Here is a 20,633-nt window from a genome sequence, read left to right on the forward strand (position 1 = left end):
TCAAACTGATAGAAGCCATCTATGAAAAACCAACAGCCAATATCATACTAAATGGTCAAAAACTGAAATCCTTCACACTAAAATCAGGAACAAGACAAGGATGTCCACTATCACCACTCTCGTTCAATATAGTTCTGGAAACATTAGCCACAGCAATTAGCCAAGAGAAAGAAATAAAAGGAATAAAGATAGGAAATGAAGAAGTCAAATTGTCATTATTTGCAGATGACATGATACTCTATATAGAAGACCCCAAGAACTCCACCAAAAGTCTTCTAGACTTAATAACCAAATTCAGTCAGGTAGCTGGTTACAAGGTTAACACACAAAAATCAATAGCATTTCTCTAGACCAATGACAGACTCACTGAGAGAGAAATAGGGCAAATAATTCCTTTCACAATAGCATCCAAAAAACTGAAATATCTAGGAATCATCCTAATGAAAGAAATCAAAGACCTCTTCTCTGAAAACTATAACACTCTGAAAAGAGAGATTGAAGATGATATCAGAAAATGGACAGACATCCCCTGCTCCTGGGTAGGAAGGATTAATGAAAATGGCCATACTTCCAAAACTGCTATATAGATTTAATGCAATTCCAATTGAGATCCCAGCAGCATACTTCATAGACCTCGAGAAAACAATCCAAAAATTCATTTGGAGCAAAAAAAGATGCAGAAGAGCAAAAGCAATTCTAGGTAACAGAGACATGGCAGGGGGTATCACAATCTCCAACCTGCAACTATACTACAAAGCTACTGTGATAAAAACAGCATGGTACTGGCAAAGAAAAGACTTGAGGACCAGTGGAACAGATTAGAAGATGCAGAAACAACGCCAGACACACTCAGCCATCTCATCTTCAACAAAGGAGCCAAACATCCTCACTGGAGGAAAAATAGCCTCTTTAATAAATGGTGCTGGAAAAATTGGGCTTCAACTTGCCAAAGATTAAAACTAGACCTATATCTCTCACCATACACTAAACTAAAATCAAAATGGATTAAAGATCTAAATATTAAAATAGAAACTCTGAACCAGTTGGAACAGAGGTTAGGTAGAACCCTTGAAGACATCGGTGTAGGAAAAGATTTTATGAACAAAACCTCAGCTGCCCATGAACTAGCACAAACAATCAACAAATGGGATCTCTTCTTATTAAAAAGCTTCCGCACAGCAAGAGAAACCACCAGCAGTGTGAAGAGACAACCCACAATGTGGGAAAAAATCTTCACCTGCTCTTCCTCAGACAAAGGTCTACTATCTCGAATCTATAAAGAACTTAAAAAGATCAGACCTCCCAAATTTAAAGACCCAATCCAAAAATGGACATCTGAAATGAACAGACATTTCTCACACAAAGAAGTAGAAATAGCAAGTAAATACATGAAAAAATGCTCAACATCACTGGTCATTCGAGAGATGTAAATGAAAACAACACTGAGATTCCACTTCACTCCAGAAAGAATGGCTTCTATCATGAAATCAACCAATAACAAATGCTGGCGGGGCTGCGGGGAAAGAGGAACCCTGCTCCACTGCTGGTGGGAGTGTAGACTGGTGCAACCACTGTGGAAATCAGTATGGAGATACCTCAAAGAACTAGGACTGGAAATCCCATTTGACCCCGCTATTCCACTGCTGGGGATCTTCCCCAAAGAATTCAAAGAATCATACCATAGTGATATATGTGCACCCATGTTCACAGCAGCACAGTTTGTAATAGCTAAAACTTGGAAACAGCCCAAATGCCCATCAACTGGAGACTGGATAAAGAAAATGTGTTTTTTTTATAAAATGGAGTACTACTCAGCCATAAAAAATGAGAAATTAGAGACATTTATAGCTAAGTGGATGCACATTGAGCCGATAAGGATACTCTTAAGTAAAATAAATAGGACACACATGTGTAAATACCGAATAGTTTCTCTGGTGTGAGAAAGTGAAAGTGTAAATAAGGACTAAATGTATAATAGGTAATGTGAAATAGGAAGAAAAGGGGCAAAGGGGAAGGAAGTGGGAGGGCTAGGGGAAAGGATAGAAGGGAATGGGATTAATATGAGAAAATGGAAAAATAGGAACAAAATCTTTGTAAATAGGGAGGACTGGAGGGGTTGAAGGGAGGGCTGGGTGAGGGTGAAAAATAAGAACCAAGAGAGATTATATGAAGGTGCAAATTTCCAATGATGAATGTCATTATATTGTATACCTAAAATGTACCAATGATTAGAATGAATAATCGATAATGCAAAATAGGAAGAAAAGGTCCAAAGGGGTAGGGGTAGTGGAAGGGGCAGGGGAAAGGAAGAAGGGAAAGGAAAAATGATGAGAAATGTAAAAAATGGAAATAAAATCTTTGTAAATAGGGAAGGGTGGAGGGCGTGAAGGCAGGGCTAGGAATGGGGAAAAAATAAGAACCAAGATGCATTATGTAAAGGTACAATTCCCAGTGAGAAATGTAATTGTGTTGTATACTTACAATGTACCAATAAAAGAATTTAATACAAAAAAAAGAATTAAAATCAGTTCTCATTGTAGCATTATCATAATTGTCGAAAGGTTAGAGCAACTCATTGATAGAGTTCTCTGCTAGAAAAAATGGCCCCCACAACCCTGCATCCTAAGATGGCCCCTGCCTACAGTAAAAGAGTCACTCCAGAGAGAACAAAGACCTGCTCTTTCCCGCCTCGTCCCCAGTCACAGCCAATCATCTGCCTCCACCACACTCCCCCAGCCCTTATAAACCTCACCCAGCCAGCCCCTGGTTGCTGTTCTCCCCATTGTTCCAGACAGCCCGGCAACTCTGTCCCTTAATAAAAGTTCTGCTTTGGGTGTTCATGTTTTGGCTCATTTTATTTCTCTCATTCATTGGTTCAGCAACAGATGGATGGGTGAACAAAATGCCAGGTCAGTATCCAATGTGTGCTACTCAGCCTTAAAAAGGAAGAAAATTCTGAGACAGGCTACAAAATGAAGGAAACTTAAGGATATTATGTTAAAATGAAATAGTCAGGAAAGGACAAATATTGTGTGACTCCACTTACATGAGGTATGAAGTCAAAAATCATAGAAAGAGAAGATGGAAGGGTGAGTTCCACGAGGTAGGGGAGTGAAAATAGGGAGCTGTTTGGTGGGGACAGAGTTTCAGTCTGGGGAGATGAAACCTGGTGGTGATGGCTGCAGAACACTCTGAATGTACTTAGTGCCACTGAAGTCTGCACTTTAAAAACGTAAATTTTCTGTTAGGTGTATTTTACCACAATAAAGCAAATGATAAATAAACCACTTAAAATACTGGGTGCAATGCTTGGGAAGTAGCAAAACTTTTTTTTTTTTTCAGTACGGGGACTGAAGTCAGGATCTTCACACGAAGCTACATCTCTAGTCCTTTATAATTTTTATTTTGAGGCAGGGTTTCACTAGGTCAATAAGCACTCAGGCTGGGCTAGCAAACTATTGAGATGACAGCTGTTATCCACAATGTTCCTGCCATAATGGTCCTGTTAGGTCAAGACCACATCCCCATTCCTTCAGACTTGAGGCACCAAAGGCTCAGAGAAGCCAGGTGAATTGCCTGATTTCCCATAGGAAGCAAAAGACTGGACATGAGCCAGACTTTTTGGCGCTGAGCCCAGGGCCCCTCCTCCCTGCCACCTGTGCCCACTGAGTCTCCCCTGCCTGGCCTACCTTTGTCTCTGCCCTACCTGTCCTTTCTGAACTGGCCCCTTATCCCAGCTGCTAGGGCCCCACCTCCCTCTTTCCCGGGTCCTCACCTCATAGGGGCTCTTCCTGTATCTGCTGTCTGCCTTCCCTCCAGCCCTGTTCCTGCCGCCCCACCTGTGTCTGATGCCCTGATGTCCTGGCAGCGGCTTTTGCCACAGTCCTCAGGCAGCAGGAGGCACTGATGAGCTGTTTTCTTCTACTTCCCAGAGATTTAAGCCAATCACTTGCCTACCTTAGGTGAGGAGTTTCCTCTCTCTGCTGTGTTTAGCCTCAGTGCACAATGGCTAAGTTTTAATCCACTATGTAAATTGGGCTTCCCCATTATTCCATTGTCTGTGCTATTTTCTTGGAATCTGTTAGCTAAGAGCACAGGCTTTGGTGGGATTAAATCCTAGCTCCTCCACTTCCCAGCCAACCACTGTGCTAGTTCTTTTTCCTGTCTGGGGCTTGGTTTGCTTATCTGTGAATTGGAGAGGGAAAATCTCACCAACTTCAGAGGGTTGTAGGACAACTAAGTGCAGGTGTGTGTGCCATATGTTTGGCAAACATGCCTGGCACCACTAGAAAAGTATTAAACACACAGCAGTAGTGATCATCACCAACTCCCCAGGGGGCTCCCCTATGCCACAGTCCCCAGTCTTAAAACACTCTAATCATTCCAGGCTGCTCCCTCTCTTCTAACCCATAGTTAACCAGCCAGCAGACCGTCAATTCTTTCCCAGGGCAGCCTCTTTTGCCTCTTCTTCTCTGAATCTCCCCACATCTGCTGCTTAGTTCAGGCCTCCACCATCTGCTTCCTTCCTCCTGCAGATCCACACTCCACCCACTCTATCCTGTCCTCTACAATGCACTCAAAGGTCAAGAAACAAAATCTGAACATGTTCCATCTGTAGCTGTAGGCCTTCTGCAGCTTCTCAGTACACACAGAATAAAACACAAGCTCTAGCAATTTGTGCAAAGCCCTTTACAATGTAACCCCAGTGCCTTACCACATAAGGATCTCAATCAACACCCCCCACCCCAGCATACCTAAACCAGCCCCACAGAAACCAGCACTCTCCTGCAGAACAGGACCCTTCCTGACTCTAACTTTGACCTTTGTGTTCTTACCACCTGCAAGGATCTCCTTCAAATTCTCTGGAGAAAAGTAACCTTTGGTATTTCCTGTTTTATAAATTCTTCTCTGCTGTACTCCCTTAGTGTGTACAGCTCTAAATTGCATTTATTTCTATGTAGTCTCTTTGTTGAAGCTGTGAGCTGCTGCAGAGCTGGTACTATGAACATGTTTGACTCTGTACCCTGTGCGCTGCCCCCAAGACACCCCCCTAGAAGATGCCCACTGCTTACATGAAAGTATGAATCAATCTCTTGCACCTACTAGTTGGAACCCTTGGTCTCCACTTTCCTGCCCTGGAGCTTGTAGCTCAGCTGCAAGAGCTTCCTAAGTTGATGCCAACTTCTTCTAGTGTCTAGGAGTTCATTGATAGACCTCTGCTGCAGACATTTGTTACCACAGGAAGTTGGAACAGGTTCTTGGGGATTCAAACCCAAACCCTAGCTAGCAGCATTCCATTTCTATCCATTTCTTGCTCCAACTTGGGTATGGAAGGAGTGAACAAGATGTTACCTGGGGGTCTGGATGTCGGCTGACAATGATGGGGACAGGACCAGGATTACAGTGACTCAGGATCCCATAGACTTCATTGAGTGTCATGCAGTGCACAGGGGAGTCATTGATTTCCACAATCTCATCTCCGCACCTGCAAAAGTATCAACCAGAAGCCATCAGGAAGCTAGTGATCATGACAGCTGGAAGGTCGGTCATCTCTCTGTTTCCCTGGCCAGGGTACTGATGAGGTCTAAAATCCACATCACCAACTAGATCTCTCTAGAGACCTGACCAGAACCCAATCATAACCAGGGCCAACTAAGTAGTTTCTGCCCCCAGTTCTTGCTTTTCATGTGAACAAGAACAGAAAGTCTTTTGTAATTTTCCTCTTCCCCTTCCCATTTAAGTTTGCCCAACCAAGATGGAGGGAATGATTTACCTGATCTAACTGATTAACCAATTAAGCAGCCATGCTGCAGCCCACCATGTCCTCTCATAAGTGGAATGTCAGAAGGAGCAGAGAGGCTGTGCTAAGAAGAAGAAATACCTGGGCTGGAGAGCAGTTGTGGTTCTTGTAAGAAGAAACAGGGAGAGCAGGTGATGGCATTCATTTTAGCTTTCAGGTGGCTCAGGTGTTACTGGCAACATCTATGGTTGGATAAGTGCTAAAGGTCCAATCCCCAACTGCTGCCATGATCTGCTCAATCACTATAGCTCCCCAAAAGCAACAGCTACAAATGGACATGGACCGGAATCTCCAAAACTAGGACCCAAATTAAACCTTTTCTCTTATAAATTAACTAGCTCAAGTATTGGTTACAGTAACAGGAAACTAAGACAGCAGTCTAAACAGAAAAAGGAATGAGACAGAGAAGATAACGTTTGACCATATATGGAGGATCTGTACAGTCCAACACCTTTCCCTTTGAGAGATGGGGCAACTGAGGCATGAGGTGAAATTATTCCTCTGATACAGTCTAGCTTAGAGATTGACATTTTCTGTAAAGAATAAGTATTTTAGGTTTTATAGGACATTGCATCCCTGTTGCAGCTATTCAACTTTACTGTTGTAGAATGAAAGCTGCAGCCATAGACAATTCGTAAACACATGCATGTACTATGTGTCCCTTTGTTCCAATAAAACTTTATTTAAAAAACAACAGGTGTCAGGCTGCAGTTTCCAGATCACTGGCCCTGCTGGTTGTCAGCAGGACAAGAAAGGTACTCGCGTCTTTTGATGCTAACAAAGTTTATATCTTTATTGATATAACTGTCCTCAGTGCCTCCAGAGGCTGCCAAAAATAGGAGCTTCCTGAACAATCCCTACCCAACTGCAGGCCTAGGAGGCATACTTTCATTTGAGGGTCTCAGAGATAAAGCATCAAGCATCACCCTGACCCTGTGATTATATCCCAAGTAAGTACCAGCAGCCCTGTAAGTCAGTTGTCACCTCCCTGCGGGGTGGGAGTGGGGGGCAACAAACCTGTTTAATTCAGAAGTTCTGCCAAGATGCCTGTTAAGCAGGGCTTGCCTTTCTGTATACCACTACAATTATGGAGAAACTCTTAAAAATAGGGCAAAACTCTTCTGATTTAACAAAGCCCAAACCAAGGCAAAGATGTACTTTTACTATATCCAAATGTTGGAGTGAGTACAAAGCACTGTAATGAGTTAAACTGAGCTAAAATATTTTGATCAAAATCAGATCACTTATTGAAAAGAAAATTTAGATTTGTACTTCTCTTAGAAGACATCTGGCATGACTAAAGAATATTTTATATAATGAGGAGGTAGAATAGATCTTTAAACTTTAGGATTTTAAGCTGGGCATGGTGGCACACGCCTGTAATCCTAGAATGTTGGAAGGCCAAGGCAGGAGGATCCAAGTTTAAGCCCAGCTTGGGCAACTTAGTGAAATCCTGTCTCAAAATTAAAAAAAAAAAAAGGAGCTGGGGTCACAACTCAGTGAGAAGGCTCTGGGTTCCATCCCCAATACTGCAAAATATAATTTAATTTAATCTTAGAATTTTTCTCTCAGAGATGATCTGCTTCTCCAGCTTCCTCATCCAGAGAGCATAAGTGTGGTCCCCTCCGTTTCAGATAAATAGACAGATAAAATAACACCTCAGTTAGAGAAATGTTCCCACTGTCTGAAGGGAATCCCCAGGTGCTGGCCCGAGAGGTTGGGGTCCAGTTTCCTGCAAAAGAGAGGGAGGGAGCCAACAGTGGTGGAGGGATGAAACAGTGCAGGAACTTCCTCATCTGTCTTCTTACTGTGTTCCTCCCCCCTCTCCCTTGAGATAAAAGCCCTTGCACATCCAAGCAAGGGGAGCAGAGATTTGAGGCAAAGACCTCCCTCCCTGTGTCCTTTGAGGCTGGCTTTTCCTTTCCACCAAAATTGTCTCCTGCTTGTGCTCTTGGGTGGGGACAGGCCGTAATGGACCACAATCTCCAGCTATATTCATGCTACAGGAAACCACATTTATGCCACTGCTTTGCTTAGAAAGCTATTTTTCCATATAGGGCTCACAGGCAACCCTAAAGCTCCTGCTCTGTTCCTGTGAATTCTGTTAGTTTGTCACGGGATCATCCTACAGGTCTGGTCCCCACCCAGTCTCCCCACAGTCCCACGTGTTTCTCCCTCTGTCATGAGACCAGCAGAAGGGACGACATACCGCAGCCGTCCATCCAGATGCGCCACAGACCCTGGTGAGAGCGTGTGCACGAAGATCCCTGAGATGCACTGGAAGTAGGGGACACTGCACAGGCCGATCCCCAGGCCCACACCGGCCTCTGGAAGCAGAACATGGTGGGGTGACCATTCGCCCCCCGGCTCAGTCAGTCCCTGATGGCACCCACCCCACCTGTGTCTATGGAGCGACCTCCATGTGCAGGCAGTGCTTAGGGTCAGAGGAGAGGTCATTAGTTCAAGGGGAGAATGGCCAAGACGGAAGGAGGGAGGAGAGGACAGCAGGGAAGGAGGCCTCAGAATGAGATGAAAGTTGTCGGGAAATGGCAGAACTGCGGTGCAGGCCTGAGAGGACAGCATTTAGGTTACACTGTGGGTGACAAGGAGTCAGGAGGCAGAGAGTCCAGCAGCAGAAACAGCAGGTGCCGAGGTGAGGATGAGAAGCAGCATGCTGGGCTGCAGGTTCGCAGGGCGACAGGGTCGTCACAGGTCACAGGCATAAATGAAGAATGGGAGGGCTCCTAATCAAGGCAGTGGTGAGCACAGCAGGCACGTGACTGACTGCTGTGTTCAGTGAGGTGTGTCTGGCTCAATGAGGACAAAGGATGGAGCAGTGGGGACCCAGCCCAGGTTAGAGCCCTGACAGAGGGACAGCAGTGGCTCAGACTTCACTGCCAGCAAAGACAGAGAGGGATGTGCATGCAACTGTTTTGCGGATGGACTTGCTGAGGGATGAAATATGGGGATTTAATGACTAAAAACCAAAATAACTTAGACATGATTTTGGCTAGATGTCATTTACCAAAACAGGGAAGGCTTGGGTGGCAGAGTGGGGGACAGGGCCATAAGGACGAGGAAGAGGTGTGCTATTCTGTGTTTGTTGGAGGTTCTGGGGATGGAACAGGCCCTGGTCATGGGAGACAAGCACCCCACCCAAAGCTGCACCTCAGCCCTGGGTTGGGGTTTACCCGAGCTGCCTTGGGTGAAGTTTAAACCCTGGAGTGACACGTGATGGTGTTAGGGTCTTGGGCCCTCCAGAATGTGCAAGGGGCAGATCCAGGGCTGGCTGACTTGCAAAGCCCAGAGAAATAGCAAGCAATGACAGTGGAGGGAGAGAATCTTCTTTTTGGTTTGCTCTGGGCACGTGATTTACAAAGCCCCTTTGTGGATGCCTTCTCCTTCTAGGCTGATTCTCCCAGCAACCCCATGAGGGATGCCATAGGCCACTGTCAGAGCCCCCAGTCCCACATTCTGTGGCTGAAGATTTTGGCTGAGATGGTGGATCATGAACAAGTCAGAGCCCTTCTGACATCTAGGTCTCTTGATGAGTTAGGGTTAGAGTTCTTCAGCCACATGGGCATCAGAATCACCCAGGCCCTTGTTCACAGGGCAGGTCCCTGGGCCTCACTCCAACACAGAGTCTAACAAGCTTCATTTCTAAAGTAAACAAACAAACTCTGTCCTCCACGGTGCTTCTGGGGCCAATGATTGGAGGAAACAGCACTCCGAGGCCACACCTGTCAGGTCCTGCACCTGCTCAGCAGACTCACTGCACAGACCATGCAGGCCTGGGTGTGCCTGGTTCCTATGCCAGGCACTGCCCCAGGAGAAGGCACAGGCCAGGCTGAGGCCTCGGATGTGTCAGGCAAGCACAGTGCCTGGGATTAGGAACATGGACACACACACTCTCTCTCTCACACACACACACACACACACACACACCCTACCACTTAGTCCTCTGCTTCTCCCCAAGTGCACAACTGTGTCTAACCCAAAAGGCTGAGTGGTCACAGAGCCTCCATTTCCTCATGTTCCAGGCTGTTCTCAGCAGAAGACCCTGGGAGATCTCATTCAGACCATGAGCTGATTGGCAGGTCTGCTTGGGAAGCCTCAGAGGACTTCTGGTTCAGTCAGAAGAGAATCAGGCTGCAAAGTGATGCAGGCCGGCCTCTCTGTCTCTGCCAGGTGGTCATTTCTCACCCTGGGGCAGAGTCCCAGCTCCTGGTCCAATGTGTGTGTGCGCGTGCGTGGTTCTGTGTGTGACCTACATTTGCTTTGTTTTGTTGTAACCTGCGTCAGAACCCCAACATCTGCAAATCAGCAACATGCTGCTGGCCCCCAGGGGTGACCCCCTCCCAGGACTCGGCTGGGTGGGGACTGGGCAGGAGGGCAGAGCAGGTGGTAGAGTCCCAGCACCTCACCCTTACCTTTCTTCAGGGATACCTCCACCATGATTCTGTAGTTGGGCTTGGTGGCGGTGGCAGGAGGTGTGGGGCTGTACACAGTGAAGGGGCTGCTGCTCTCTCTGGCGACACAGGTGCTGGAGCTCAGGGAGCGGCACAGTGGGGGTGACAGGTGGCCACACAGGGAGGGGGGCGCCGTCAGACGGGTGCGCACGGTGAGCGTGAGCAGCCCCTTTTTGGCTTGCTGGAAGGAAAGAGAGTGGTAATGTGTGACAGCATCCAGGCGGCCAGGTGGACAGACCTGGGCTCGCTGAGGGGTGGTAAGAAAGGCCTTTTTAGGGGAATGCAGCTCTCTGTGTGTGATATGTAAACATGTATGTATTATTGGACATAGTACATGTGATACATATACACACATGAATACCATACATTTAACGTACTTTATATAGACTATATATAATATTTACATATATACCCGAAATAAAGCCTTGAACTAGATATAGGCTCAAAAATATCTTTTAGTGATGTCTTAAAAACTCAAAACGTATTTATAAATATCTCACTATAAAGCATGGAGTGTTTTGAAACAGCTTTGTAAATGTTAAGTGGTTTGAATATCCTTGACGGCAATCCTGACTGCCTTGCTATTTTCTGAGTCAGGTCTGTTAAGGCCATCCCCCAGCTCAGCGTCAGCTGGGTGGCCACGTGGAGAATCCCACACCTTCAACGTGTGGGGCTGCAAGGAGGGGGATGAAAAGAGCTTGGTTCTGTTGCCCTCAGGCCCCGAGTTAGGCCTCGTGTGGATAAGAAACTGTCACCTTGAACTTCTGCAAAGCACCCTGATGTGTCAGCCCGGACATTGATTCACTGTTGAGTTCCAGAATTTCATCACCTGTTGGGAGAGGGAGAAACAGCAGCTAAGGATAGCGCAGCCAACAAGGCCTAGTCTTTACCTCGAGCTCTGCTCTGGGGAGTCCACTTTCTCGGCCTGTGTTCTCCCTGGGAGGCCGGCAGGTGGTGAAGGTAACCTTTGGGCACCTCCCCCTCCCCGGCAGAGATCAAGGCCCCGTCCCCTCTGGTCCCTGCCTAACTCCCTGCCTCACCTCCATCAACCCACCCTGCATTTCCCACAAGCATCTCTGCGTTTTCGCAGCTGTCCCGAGCTGTTTTGTCAACTAACGTGTACTTCTCCTGCCACCCTTACCCAACCCTTCTTGATCCTCAGCGCCCGTTCTGGTCTTCTGTCTCTTATGCTCATCCTGTGGGTGATCAGTGACCCGTGGCCCCCTTGGTCTAGATATTAAATTTACAGATGATGTGATGCCAGCCACTTACTGTGAAGTTGACTTAGATCAAGAAAAAAGACATGTATTTGTGTATACTATCAAAAACCACTGTTGGTACCAGATGTACATAGATGACTTAACTATATGGGGCACTGCTGGTAACGCAGAAGAAAAAGAAAATATTACTATCTTAGACCTATAAAAAACTTGAAATAGGTTTTAGTGGAAATTGAATGGTTGATGTTAATCGAACTAGTAAAGGAAAGGAGAACCTGGCTCTGAACACTAAAATGTAGATGTCATATTCAGTAAAGCAGAAAAGTCAGGTGTAAAATCTGAAGATGGTTTTGACAAATATCTTGATCTGTCCTTTTTTCAATATTGGATTCATTGGCTTTGAATTTTCAACTCTATCATGATGATGACCTTCATTTCAATGATTTTAATGAGAACTTTAAGAAAAGATTATGCCCCGATAGACTAAAAAGGAAACAACAGGTGATATGGATAGAGACCTAGGAGATGAATATGGATGGAAGCAGCTGCATGGAGATGTATGTAGACCATCAAGTCACCATTGATGTTTTCCTCTCTCATTGGCTCTGGATGTCAGATGTTTTCTGTGTCTCTCATTGTTATTATTATTGATTTCTATACAGAGAGGATCAATGCTCAGTACCACCGTATTTGTCTATGCCCCTACATTGCCAATGAATGGTTATTTTGGAGGAAATCAATATACTAGACAGGGAGAAAGGAGATACATAAAGCACATGTTTATTGGGAAATCGCTTATCCCAATTATGGTGTGTGGCACTGCCTTCATCAATTTTATAGACATTTGCTACGAGGCTTCAAGAGCCATTCCTTTTGAAACAATGGTGACACTTGTTGCGTCTTTGTTTTGTTATTCTTCTTCTAAATCTTGATAGTACAATACTTGGCCAACATCCATCAGATCAGCCCAACACCCCCTGTCCTGTCGATGCTGTGTCTCATCCTGTACCGAAGAAAAAATTGTCATGGAGCCTTGAGTAATTGTTTGCCTGGCAAGAATTTTACTTTTTGGCTCTACCTTTATTGAAATGTATTTCATCTTCGCATCTTTCTGGGCATAGAAGGTCTATTATGCCTGTAGCTTCATGATGCTAGTGTTGGTCTTCCTGTGCATTGTGACTATCTGTGTGACATCCCATGCTCCTCCTTCCTGCTAAATGTAGAAGGTTACAGGTGCCAGTGGACACATTTTCTATCTATGGCATTAACTGCAATCTACATTTATGTGTATTCCTTTTACTATTAATTTTTCAAAACAAAGATGAATGGCTTATTTCAAACATCATTTTACTTTGGATATATAATGCTATTTAGCACAGCCTTTGGCATAATGTGTGGAGCAATTGGTTACATGGGAACAAATGCCTTTGTCTGAAAAATCTATACTAATGTGATAATTGATTAGAGACCCAAGAAAACCTGGAACTGTGGATCAATTTCTCTTTTAAAGGAGTGGAATTTATGGGCTTAACTCTGGGTAATTTGTGGGTGTTTCTTTCATGGATGGCTTAAAGTAATATCTGTCTCCATTGATCCTGGGTTCTTACTGACTGCTTTCTCCAATTGTTCACAGTAAACACTTGGATTTATGTAGTAGGTCTTACTATAGTACATGGCTAACCTTTTCCAAAACTAGCTCATTAAACATGAAACAGGTCAACTCTCTTCAATGAAGAGGACAAATTGTTTGTTTAAAGTATTTGTTCCAATAGAATAAATAGAGGGAAACATGGCTGCTAAATTTTTACATGAATAGAGAAATATACCTGGCTCTTAGTGTTTCTATGTTATTGCAAAATGATGTTCCAGAAAGATTACCTTTTGTCTCTCTTATTTTTACTGCTCTTGTGCAATATTTTTATATACTGAATCTGAGTTCTTCTTGACCTGGCTTAGGTTTTGTTGTGCTTTTGTTTCATTGGAACTCAACTGCATCCTCTTTTTTAAAACAGAATTTAAAAATACTAAATTCCACATGTCTATCTACTGTCATCTTAGTCGGGACAACTTCGCATTTACTTATCTTAAAATTATCCAGCTACATCCTAATTCCACCAAAGAAGATACAGTCTGAAGATAACAGTATATTCTCTACAGTAAATTTATTGTACAATTAGAAAGCAAAGTGTTAAATGGAAAAGAAATTTGCTTTTATTAAAAATTTTGAGATTTAGATAAACTACATTTTAATTGAATGTCTAACGTGATTATCATTTTCCACCCAAGTTAGTCTTACATTTTTTGGGGGGTGGTGAATGAAAGCTTTACATAAAAATTATTAGGAATCAAAGTGGTGGATAATAAATGTATTTAACATTAAATAATGTAACACATAGGTATAGATTTCCAAATGCATTTGGATGTACAGAGTGACTGAGGAGTAATTTTTTCTGATGATTATTATAGAAATGAATGAATTGGAGTGGCTTCTTACATCTTGCCTACCACTGCATGAAATATTGGGGTTTCTTCAAATGTATGTGTCACACTTCCTTTGGGAGAAAATTTGTTTTCTTCTGTTTCTTTTCTGAAATTCCCACAGGAGCTGAATTTGTAATTTAGAAACATTTAATTTTGTTCATCCTGTCTGGAATATCTAAATAACATCTAAAGCATTGCTACTTTAAAATGTTAGAATAAAATTTCCTGACCAAAAAGAAAGAAAAATCTATTTTTACATGAATAGAAAACCAAGTTCTCCCCATTCATTCAATTTATGCACTACACAAACCAAGGCACTTTCTGTAAGCTCCATAGTGCACTTGGAAATTCAGAGGCAAGCGCTGTTTTCACACTGACTTCCATAGTCAATGATGAATCTGCCATCACTAATTACAGTTCCAGTTCTATAACCCATTTTCCAGCTCTGGTTGCTTCTAAGATACTTTTCCCTTTGTCTTTGATATTCTGCCGTTTCATTATGATGTATCAGGGTGAAGGAAAATCTTTGTGCTTCCTTCAGCTGAAGCTCCATACCTTAAATCAATGTGGAGGATTCTGACTGTGTCCTTGCATACAATCCCTCTCATATCACTGAGTGCATTTTTCTACAATTCCTATTAGGTGTACATACTTGGGATCTTCTCAACTTTTCCCTATGTTTCTTTAATGCACATCTTTTTCCTCCTTTTTGCCTTGCGTGGTCTCCCAGTTCACTAATTCTTCTAGCTACATCTAATCTGCTGCCTAACCTATCCATTGAGTTTTTATTTTAATGACTATGCTTTTAAAAATATTTATTCCAGAAATCATCTTTATTCAGTTCACCCAGTTTTTCATTATGTTCTATTCTTATAGTTTATTTTCTTTCTTTTATCACTTAAATATGATTCTAAGCATAGTAATTCTCTGGTCTCTTCTACTTTATTCTACTACCTCATGTTTCTGGGGACCAGTGTTCCTTCCTTTACCTCTGCTCACCATCCTACATGGTGGCTTCTTCTAATAATCCCTTACATCTTTATTGTGAACTCATTTCTCAGAATATTCCTGTTTTCTTATGGAATTCCCATAGGCCTCGGGTCACTAGCATTTCACCCTTCATTCCCTCTTGGTACACCAAAGGAGTCACAAGTTCGGGACCAGATCTGATATTGTCTTCCCAGCTTGTATTCAGATACTCTGCACAGACTGTAAATGTGGCCTGCATGTCACATGTGACACAGGCTTTGATATTTATTTTTTCATCAGCAATGTCTTCCCCATCAAGAATCATGAACAAAGTCCTAGGCAAAGTCACAGTCTTCCCTGAGGCCTTTTGACCTTCCCCGAAGGGGAATCAAGGCTTTGTGTGGATTCTCGGTGCCTCACATGGACCTGAGGACCTGTCCTCCATTGCTATGAGAGCACACAAGTCCTAGTCCCTGGCCCTCAGGGTCTATAGCAGCCCAGCAGTCCCCTGGGCTGCCATGTCACCAACTCCTGAGTGTGCCATCCTTAGATGTAAAGTTGTCTGTTGGTTTTCTATCAGCTTAGTATCTCCCTTTCTTTCTCTCTCTCTCTCTTTCTTTCTTTCTTTCTTTCAGCTCAGATGTGCTGTTTTATCCAGCATGTCTATGTGCTAGAAATGAGCCTGGGTGTCTGGTGGGGAGTGTTCAGCTCAGCCCAGCGTGGCAGCTGCAGGAAACAGAGCCTTTGTCCTTGTGAGACTCTAAGTCCAGGGGCGAGAACAGAGGCATACAAAGGAAACACTTCAGGATGTCCACTCTCAGTCACACCGAAGGAGAATTTCCTTTCGAATTACTAGAACATCCCTTCCAACAGGGCCAGCTCTGGGATCTCCCGACCTTTCCTTACTTGGCCACATCTAGTGAAAACTGGCCTGGGTTTTGCCAAACACATCTTACACAATATTTTTGGAAGGGGAATAAAAATAAATCACCAATAGCCTTCATGTGCACAACAAACTTTTGTTGCAACCAACATCCCCCAAGAGTCCAAGAGTAGATTTGAAAATTTTACTTTAGAAAGGAGTTACGAAAGGCCATTTGGCTGATTATCTGGGACTAGAACCAGTGATTGTCTATTAGCAGAAAGTTTTGTCTCATTAAAATTTTCTATTTTTATAATTGCCATTAACTAAAGGAGATAAATACCCAGAAAAACAAAAAACACCAACAACAAAATACCATAAAATTTGGCTTGAAAAAACTAGTATTCAGGAAACAAAACACAATGTTCTCTTTTCTTGCCGCCTCAACCCCTCCCCTGCCATCTGTTTAAAGTCAGAAAAACACAAAAGATAATGACCCAAACCATGGCACACTCTCTTCCTTTTTCCATGGCTCCTCCTCTCTGCCTGCCTCCTTGGCCTCCACACTGTCTTTTCCTGCTCCCTTCTTCCGATAGAGAATTCCAGCTATTTCCCAAATGCTCAAGATGCCCAAGTCTGCTTTCAACCCTCACACCCTGAGCTGGGCCCAGACTTTCACAAGCCTGCTGGACAGCGCCACCTCGTGGACACCTGGCAGTCACCTCCCTTCTCTCCAGCCTATGCCTCTTTTCTGTCTTCCTGTCCCTCCCCTCCTCAGCCTCCTCTCCTGGGCACCGCATCATCTTTCTCCAGTTGACCAAGGTCAGAAGCCTCCAGTTGTCCTTTATCTGAGCCTCTGCTCAGCTCTGTCCCTTCCCTGCTCTGCCCATCTCTCAGGCAGTGACCATCCCCTGGCAGCCATCAGAGATGGACCTGGCACCAGGCCAGCCTCTGCACTGCTGGCCCTGCTCTGCTGTCTTGCCAGCCCGCAGCATCCTGGGTTCCCAAGCCTTTCAAAACCCCACAGCCGGTCCCTCCCTCGGGATGAGAAGTTCAGGGCTCCCCTGCCCCTACAATGAAACCCCATACCATTCTGCACAGGGCCAGGTGGGCAAGAGCTGACCGTGGCATGGACTCAGCACCAGCTGCAGTGGGAGTGCGGGTGACCGTCAGAAATGAAGCCAGGCAGCTGTGAACACTGAAAACAGTGAAGCTTCTCAGGGGACACTGGAACTGGAGCTTCATTTAATGTCCTCATGTCAGAAAAATCAAAAATAGTTTTGAATTTTTGGACTATTTAGAACTGTAGGAACCTTACTTCATTCATGAGTGATATGAAAACAGGCAGAGTCAGGCTGGGCTGTACAAGATGGGTTCCTGTAGATGGCACGGTTCACACAAGTTCACACACAATGCACACACACAACACACTCACACACACACACACGCACACACGCACACAGTGGAGAAGCATGAGATCTGCAAAACTGCCTCTCCTCAGACCAAAGCTACCCTGGCCCAAGGTTGCTGCCTCCGCTCCTACTCTCTGCCCTCCTAGGAAACCCAGAGAGCTCCTGGGGCCAAGCCTAGTGCCCAGCTGCATTCTAAAACTTAAGACACATTTTGCATCCCGGGTCTCTTCTATGGCCTAGCAACCCTGGACTCTGCTTTTGGTCCCAGAAGGATGGGAACTCTACCTTCTTGCAGCCTTCCATCAGCTGCCGCTGCTCCGCCTGCAAAGATGGTTTTGACATAAATCCCAATGGGGCCATAAATGCTGTCCTGTCCTCCAACAATGCTGAAGCCCAGGCCCTGGGGAGAGAAGAGGAGGAGATTGGGTTTAGGGGTGGTCCAGGCTTCCCAAGGGCTGCCCCAGCCCTCAGCAGGAGTCAGGAAGGAGAAGTGAGAGGGAAGAGCACTAGCAGGTGCCACCCCATCTGCAGGGTGTCAAGTTCCCATGAATCCATGCTCCCGAGCAGACCAAGGATGGATGATCATTATCCTGGCTCTGTCTTCAGCTGTGATTCCGGTCAAATCGCTTCCTGACCCTGAGCCTCAGTTTCCCCCTTGTCAAAAGATGCTGAATTACCTAACTCAGAAGGTTGCTTTCAAAAATAAAATGCCACACCCAGCAACAACAATGAAGACATCAACGAAAGTGGTAATATCGTGGTAGCAGCCCCCAGCACCCCTTCTCCTACCCCATTTCTGTGCTACATCCCACCCCCTCTCAAAGACAGGGCTGCACTGTGGGCTCCCCCACCTGCCCTTGCCCGGCCATCCTCCCTGCCACCATCCCGGTCACTTCCAGAGGCTGAGGAAGATGCCCTGAGATTGCACAGTGGCCCTGGGAGGACAGGCTGCTGCTCCAGGGAGACAGGCTCTCCCAGGCAGCTTGCTGCATTTTGTTGGCCGCAGAGGAGCTCTGCGCTCCCTGGCAGGCTGAGCTGGGGCCTCCCTCGGGAGCTGGATTTTAGGCTGCGACCTCCCTGAAGTCCCCAGGTGCATCTTATTGGTCAGTGTCTTGCCTCAGGCAGGGGTCAAAACACATATGTTGTGGGCCGGGGATTTAGCTCAGTAGTTCTGCCACCTGCCTCGCAAGCGCAAGGACCCGAGTTCGATCCCCAATACCATAAAAACCAAAACCCACATATGTTGTGATGTGAAGCCAGATCTCGGTTCTGCTTCAGCAGGCAGTGTCCAGTCACTTGGCTCCCAGACTGCCCCAGAAAGGACTGGCCATGACAGCCATGTCACAGTGTGTGGGCACGTTGTCTTGGCCAGCAGCGGTAGCATCACCCCTGGACCACAGGGCTGGCAGCCTGAGCACATCTCCAAGATGCCAGGCAAGCAGGCACCGGGCAGGGAGGCTGAGGACAGGGTGCTGCTCAAGGTGAGGTGCGAGAGTGTCAGGATGAGAGAGACACAGAGTGCTCGGGTAGCACAGGCCTGGGACAACATGAGGTAGGGAGGTTTCTGGGCTCTGCCATGGGCCTCCAGCCTCAGGCCGGGCTGCAGTAGCAGCTCCCACAGCCCTGGAAAGGCAGGAGGCACCACGGTTCAGAACAAAGCCAGGGCCAGGAAGTTGGGGTCCCTGTCGGGGGTCAGCTGCTCACTCACAAGTGACCTTGGCAAGTCCTGTGACCTCCCAGACCCTCATCTCCATGACTGTCGGGGAGAGGCTAACTGGGCTGCTGTGGGGACTGAAGGGCTTTCCCTCACCCCGCTCGAAGCACAGATGTGGGTTCTGTGGCTGGTGGGGTCGTTCAACACAGTTTGGACTCTGTCTCAAGTCCCCGCTGATCCTTCTGTCCTGACCCCATCCCCATGCCCCAAGCTCCAGCCCCAGAGCCACCTGTCACCCCACGCCCCTGGTGAGACTTCAGTGCGCGTAGTGGGGGAGCGCCCTCCTTTCTTGCCTGTGTGCCGGGCTTCTTGCGCCAAATAATATGTCCCCATTTCCTCCTAGGCCCAGAAAGATGATGTATTGAATGGACCTTATAATCAAGCCATTTCTGTCATTTTTTCATGAGTCTGGGGCCCTTTTCCATTTTGATTTCCTTTGATCATTGCCAAAAAAATTACACATGAAGTTTTTAAAAGTACTTCTATCTAAATTCAAGGTATAGGGAAAAACACTGTGATTTACTGACCAGAAAGTGGGGTTCTCCGAGAATGCCACAGTAGAGATGATCTGCACTTGGTGATTCAAGAGGCTGTCATCCCACCGCTTCTCACACCTGGGCGCTCTCTCGCTCCCTCTCTCTCTCTCATACTAGTGCTGGAACGCAAGGCCGCCTCACCACACGCCCAGCCCTTTTTTATTGTTTATTTTGAGGCTAGATCTCATTACGTCATTAAGTTGCTCAGGCTCTCCCTGTTTCTGCCTCCCAGAGTGCTGGCATTACAGGCCTGTACCACCATGCCTGACTTTGACTTGACTTTTTCCCTCCCTGCTGAGCTCCCACAGGGGGGCAGGAACAGGAGGAACCAGAAGGAAAGAGGACTCCTCTGAAAGACCATAGCACCAATTAAATCCCTGCCCTACACTACACACCAAAATGGCATTAGATACTCGTAGGTTAAAGAAATCAGCCTTTCAGGCAGGGATTTAGCTCAGTGGTGCCGCCACCTGCCTTGCAAGTGCAAGGTCCTGAGTTCGATCCCTGGTACCAAAAAAAAAGAAAGAAAAAAGAAATCAGCCTTTCATTATTTCTGCACCCAGTGGCTTGGGCAGATGTGAAGACTTCACAGCCGCTGGCTCTGTCTGTCTTGTTATCTTAGGAGCAGATCACCTCAAATACAAAGCTGCATGGTTTTCGGACACCATAAAGGAACATTTGGGATGCTCTCTACCCTGATACCTTTCTTCTCTCCTTTGACATTTGTTAGTCATGGGGAAGTCATGGGGCTTCGTCATCTGAAGAGAGGCAGAGTTAGTTCTGACTCTGCAGAAGGCTCCAACTAATGACAAAAACCAGTTACACACTACTGGCTTATCCACACACACCAGGGAGTGTGTGAGTGAGTGTATGTGTGTGTGTAAATTTGTATGAGTCCAGCTTTCTCCTACTAACATCTGAATAGCAGAGGTGAAATCAGGACCCATAAATCTTTGTCCACAATCTGGGTTTGTGTATCAAGTAAGACTTAGTCTTAGACAACATCGCTCCAAGAAGGAATCAGGCCACAAACTCAGAGAGTGCTAAGGCAGCTGGTAGGAAGTGGGGTGCTGGGCAGAAAATGATCACTTTGTCTAATCACCAGGCTGTGTGGTGATGTAGCCAGGCATGGTGGTGCATTCCTATAGTACCCACACCCTGGGTGGCTGA

At 45.7% G+C, this 20,633-nt stretch overlaps 1 protein-coding gene and 1 pseudogene across 9 annotated transcripts in view; one reads left to right on the top strand and one right to left on the bottom strand.

Annotated features, from left to right (window-relative positions):
• The window catches only part of Il16 (interleukin 16), a 118,072-nt gene that overhangs the window by 23,841 nt on the left and 73,598 nt on the right, over positions 1–20,633 (bottom strand). For 8 of the 9 annotated variants that reach the window (XR_015441780.1, XR_015441781.1, XM_087188458.1 and 5 more), the window contains 5 exons: positions 17,499–17,613; positions 11,025–11,098; positions 10,231–10,450; positions 8,010–8,127; positions 5,353–5,485 (listed from right to left, as the gene is read on the bottom strand). Coding sequence is in view for 7 of the 9 variants with exons in the window: in XM_087188458.1 (XP_087044584.1) it covers positions 5,353–5,485; positions 8,010–8,127; positions 10,231–10,450; positions 11,025–11,098; positions 17,499–17,613 (660 nt within the window). In the remaining 2 variants the exon portion in view is untranslated. Of the gene's footprint in view, positions 1–5,352; positions 5,486–5,881; positions 7,426–8,009; positions 8,128–10,230; positions 10,451–11,024; positions 11,099–17,498; positions 17,614–20,633 lie in introns of those variants that run through there. The other variant, XM_013075117.3, reaches the window with a different exon arrangement.
• LOC106009993 (transmembrane 9 superfamily member 3 pseudogene) lies at positions 11,500–12,954 on the top strand (annotated as a pseudogene).

This window comes from Heterocephalus glaber, unplaced genomic scaffold (assembly GCF_053883595.1).
Source record: "Heterocephalus glaber isolate CG9 unplaced genomic scaffold, H.glaber_assembly_v1.0 deba00001531, whole genome shotgun sequence".
NCBI classification, from domain to species: domain Eukaryota; kingdom Metazoa; phylum Chordata; class Mammalia; order Rodentia; family Bathyergidae; genus Heterocephalus; species Heterocephalus glaber.